At 36.3% G+C, this 4454-nt stretch overlaps 1 protein-coding gene across 1 annotated transcript; it reads right to left on the bottom strand.

Annotated features, from left to right (window-relative positions):
* Positions 1-785: 785 nt before the first annotated feature.
* Positions 786-4246, bottom strand: LOC122982315 (cingulin-like). The gene is made up of 9 exons (XM_044351502.1): positions 3807-4246; positions 3682-3723; positions 3449-3511; positions 3114-3176; positions 2647-2709; positions 2213-2275; positions 2039-2101; positions 1702-1830; positions 786-1123 (listed from the first exon to the last, which is right to left on the bottom strand). Exons 1-9 carry the CDS (start codon positions 4051-4053, stop codon positions 840-842), a joined length of 1017 nt encoding a protein of 338 aa, XP_044207437.1. The 5' UTR covers positions 4054-4246; the 3' UTR covers positions 786-839.
* Between the last annotated feature and the right edge of the window lie 208 nt (positions 4247-4454).

Here is a 4454-nt window from a genome sequence, read left to right as displayed (position 1 = left end):
GCGCGGCCTGGTGACGTTTATAAATAAATAAATAAACACCACGTGTTTGTCTGTCAGGGCCCTCTAATCGAACTGTCACTAATTTTTAAAAGCTTTTAGGAGGATTTATAATAACAATAATATTTTTTTATTTAAACAGAAAGATGATTTAAACAAGTTAAAAGGATCCTAAACATTAAACATTAAAGGAGGGGTTCATAATTTTTCAAGTGTGTCTTAAAACAACAGTCAGGAGCCCAAATGAACACTGAAAAAGGTTTTTCTTGCTGTAATCATTCCTCCTGCAGCTTCTGCTGCAAACTGTTCTCACAAAAAAAAAACAACTACAAATGAAAATTAGGTAATTAATTTGTTTTATACACAAACTCATCAAGAGTTTTCAATTTACTAATTGAAATTCAAGTGAATGGGCCCAAAACTTGCATGATTTTGATCACGCAGGTGTGAGCAAGACCGACATGTCTCGCCCTGCAGAAAATTCTCATCCTGTCAATCAAACTTTCAAAATAAAAGTACACCACACTTGTAAGAAATATCCCTCATTTTTAAAAAGCAAATTGATCTGATCCCGACGGGCCAGAGTGCGAGGTCCTGACCAACGCTGCTTGCAGCATTAATTATTTTTATTTTTTCCTGAAAAAAAACAAAACACTAGAATGTAACTTGTTTTTTAAACTGTGGAGAGGTTGTTTCATATTGTCAGTTAAGAAGTTTTTCATCGTGTCATGTTCATGTAACCAGACAAAAATACACACAAACAGATTATTTGGATTTGATATTTTTAATACTGTAATGTTGAGACTTCATGCAATCAACTGTGGGTGTTTTTACAGCAGAACTCACATAGCAAAAAGTAGGAATCCACTAAAAGTGGTATGATTATAGCGATCATCATAAACACTGGAGTTTTCCCAGAGATCCAGATAGATCACATCTCCCTTTTCCAGTTGAAGAACAAATGCATTAGACACGGTGACATAACCATGGCTAACAACTCTATCAAAAGAGAGAGTAATTTGCTTGTCATTGTGATACAGTATAATTCCTACTAACTTTGTATCCTGTGATTCCCGAGCGTTGAATCTGAAGTAATAGGTTCCTCTAACTGGGGCTGTAAAGACACCTGCAACAAAGGAGGAATTCAGTCTTTTAATTGCTTTTGTCAGGCTTTATACGTGTGTGTCTAAGTCTAATTTGTTGCCAAGTCTGTGTATGTTAGACTGTGTTAGAAATCTAATCAAGGAGTCAATTCAGTGAAAACACAAACCAAACCAAATACAAATGAGAACTATCAAAGCTTTCACAGAAGAACCAATTAGAATAAAAAACGACTGCCAAATAGAATACAAATAGCTACATAATACTTTAAAACATGTGCAAACTATGTAAAAGAGAAAGTCCCTTCACCATAATGGCATCATGTACATCCCAGTATAACATACTTTATCTGAAAGAGCTTTATAAGAGCTTCCAACCCAGAACTAGCCTACCAAGAAGACAAGAAATACAAAAAAGGACAAAATGGAAAAATGGCGAGACAATTTCAAGAGAGATATTCCACACTTGGACAACTAGGGATGCAATAAAAGTTATGCATGAAAAGGAAATTCCAGAAAAAATGATGAGTTGGATCATAAATCTATAAGATTGTGTAATAATTCAAATAAAATCAGTGTGAGTGGGTGAAAGAGGTGTACGTACCTGTAGATGGGTTATAAGCCTGGCCGATGTTGGTGAAAATCTTACTGAACTTAAGTGTGATGTCAGCACTGAAGGGTCCAACTTGTCCTGCGTCAGTGAGGCCGACAGAAAACGCCACCTTTGGTCGTTCTGTGTGAATGTGGGAGACACACATAGAAAGAATATTTTCCTCACATCAAAAACAGCTGCAAAATGTCACTTCTGCCTCATTTAATAACTGTATTCATGTCACTCTGCATCCCGCTGCACAGAGGAAGACCCTCGATTTACCGTTGCCATTCTCACTGCTACTGTAATATGACATTTTGACTTTTTAATCATGATATAAGCAGCTCACCTGCATTCTCTCTCTGGAGCTCCTCCACGTCATTTTCATTGAAGCTCACTCTGGCCTCCAACACTGTGAACACATTCATCATTTTTATTGTAAAGGAGGTAAAATACATAACTGGAACTTAAAATACCAGTATGTGAATCTAATAAACTGGCAGCTGTGTGTTTTGCAGCTTACAAATGTTCTCTGTCTCGAGGTCATCCACCAAATTTTCACTGGCGGTGATTCTGGCCTCCAAAACTGTGAACACATTGAAAGTTTTTTACCAAAAGGTCCATTTTGAATCTTAGATATTAATCTCAGTAAACACCTTTAACAGTTTGTTACATTTAACTCTTGAGCTTGACAGGAAAAGCATCACAAACATGAATGAATTATATATCATTTAATAAAATGTAAATATCTAACTGCATTCTTGATTTCACTGTCTGTCAGTCTGGCCTGTATGGCTGGGATAAAAACAGTAAATTAGTCCTAAAAGTAATGAATATGTGAACATTGCATGAATCTGTTTAGCACTATGTGAATGAATCTTTATTTTCTGTCTCCAGCTTCTTGAAATACCAGTATGTGTATCTAATAATCTGGTAGTTGTGTGTTTTGCAGCTTACCGGTGTTCTCCCTCTGGAGCTCCTCCACCACTTTTTCACCAGTGTTCAATCTGGCCTTCAAATCTGTGAACACATTTCTAGTTACTATTATGAAATGTTTACAGTCAATCAACAGTCAAGTGTAAAATGACATGACAATCTGTAATTTGTAATAATTGCATGAATAAAACCAGCTTTTCCCTGCTGTTTATTGTGGTCTGCAAAACTGTAACGTTTTTCACAAAAAGGTTAATTATGAACCTTCTATTGTGATCATTTTCTCACTAAATATGTTTATATTTCTATCATATGATGCTATTTTTGTTTTTTATTGATTTTTGTAGCTTATCTGTGCTCTGTGATGTTTAATTCTTTTCCCACCAAACATTATTAATGAAACTTACCCTCATTTGAACCTCACTCATATTTTCTCATTGCTAACATAATATACTCAGTTTGTTTTCACACTTTGATTTTTTTAAGCTTACCTATGTTCTCTCTCTGGAGTTCCTCGACCAAATTTTCACTGGCGGTCATTCTGGCCTCCAACACTGTGAACACATTTAAAACTCTTACTGTAAAGTAGGACAATGGTGAGCAGTTTTCACTTTTTTCCTTGATTACTATGTAGGCCTACCTGTGCCTTCATAAGAGGAGGAAATAAATTAAGATTAACATCCACATGTAAAATTTTATCAATATGTTGAACTTTTATCTGCTAAATAGATCTTTTTACCCTTCTTTCATCACTTTTGGACTTCACATCTGATAGACTTTAAAACAACATGTTTTCTAACATAAAAGGTCATTTTTACTTATTTACCTGTGTTCTCTCTCTCGAGCTGCTCCACTTTGTTGTCACTGGCGTTCATTCTGGCCTCCAACACTGTGAATGCAATTAAGGGGTTTTTTTACCAAAAGGTCCATTTTGAATCTTAGATATTAATCTCAGTAAACACCTTAAAGATTTGGTTACATTTAACTCTTCAGCTTGACAGGACAAGCATCACAAACATGAATGAATTATATATCATTTAATAAAATGTAAATATCTACCTGCATTCTTGATTTCACTGTCTGTCAGTCTGGCCTGTATGGCTGGGATAAAAACAGTAAATTAGTCCTAAAAGTAATGAATATGTGAACATTGCATGAATCTGTTTAACATTATATGAATGAACCTGTATTCTCTTGCTCCAGCTTCCTCAGTTCCACACTGTGTTGGATCACCATGTCTCTCAGCTCCTCCAGCTCAGCCCAGATATCAGGGGTGATGTTAGTCTGATCACTGGTTGCTTTGACACCCAGGATCTCAGACTGAACCTCAGTCTGAGTGACATCATTCTCTGTCAGCCCTCCACTCTCACCCTGAGCCCTCGTCCAGTACAGACAGAGCAGCAACGCCAGAAAAGCTGCAGCACGCTTCATTGTGAAATATCACCTCTTTAGACAGCGAGATGCAGTCTGACACGTCTCGCTCAGTTCCCGTCTTTATATACACGTAAAACAGGTCAATGAACTGCTGTATGAGAATGAAACAGGTGTTTCTGATAACAAATATAAAAATAACACCAAAGATCCTTGAACACTGGACTGAGTTTAAAGAAAACAACAAGTTAGAATGATGTTCTTTCCTTCAATATAACAACATTAAAGGACGGGTTCACAATCTTTCAAGTCTCTCTTAAAACAGCAGTCAGGAGCCCAAATGAACATTAATAATCATTACTCCTGTTCATACTGACCATTAGAATATCAAAATGCACTTATAATGGAAGTGATGGAGGACAAAATCCACAGTCCTCCCTCTGTGCAAACATGTCTTTAAA

Source organism: Thunnus albacares, chromosome 5 (assembly GCF_914725855.1).
Source record: "Thunnus albacares chromosome 5, fThuAlb1.1, whole genome shotgun sequence".
Classification (NCBI taxonomy): Eukaryota; Metazoa; Chordata; class Actinopteri; order Scombriformes; family Scombridae; genus Thunnus; species Thunnus albacares.
This window is presented reverse-complemented; position numbering and strand designations above follow the sequence as displayed.

Excerpts from the sequence above, each read along its gene's own strand:
- LOC122982315 (XM_044351502.1), bottom strand. The coding sequence starts at position 4,053 with ATGAAGCGTGCTGCAGCTTTTCTGGCGTTGCTGCTCTGTCTGTACTGG. Across the intron at positions 3,724-3,806 it reads GCTGGAGCAAGAGAATACAG|CCATACAGGCCAGACTGACA; the intron begins GTTCATTCATAT and ends TTTTTATCCCAG. Across the intron at positions 2,276-2,646 it reads GCTCCAGAGGGAGAACACCG|TTTTGGAGGCCAGAATCACC; the intron begins GTAAGCTGCAAA and ends ATGTGTTCACAG.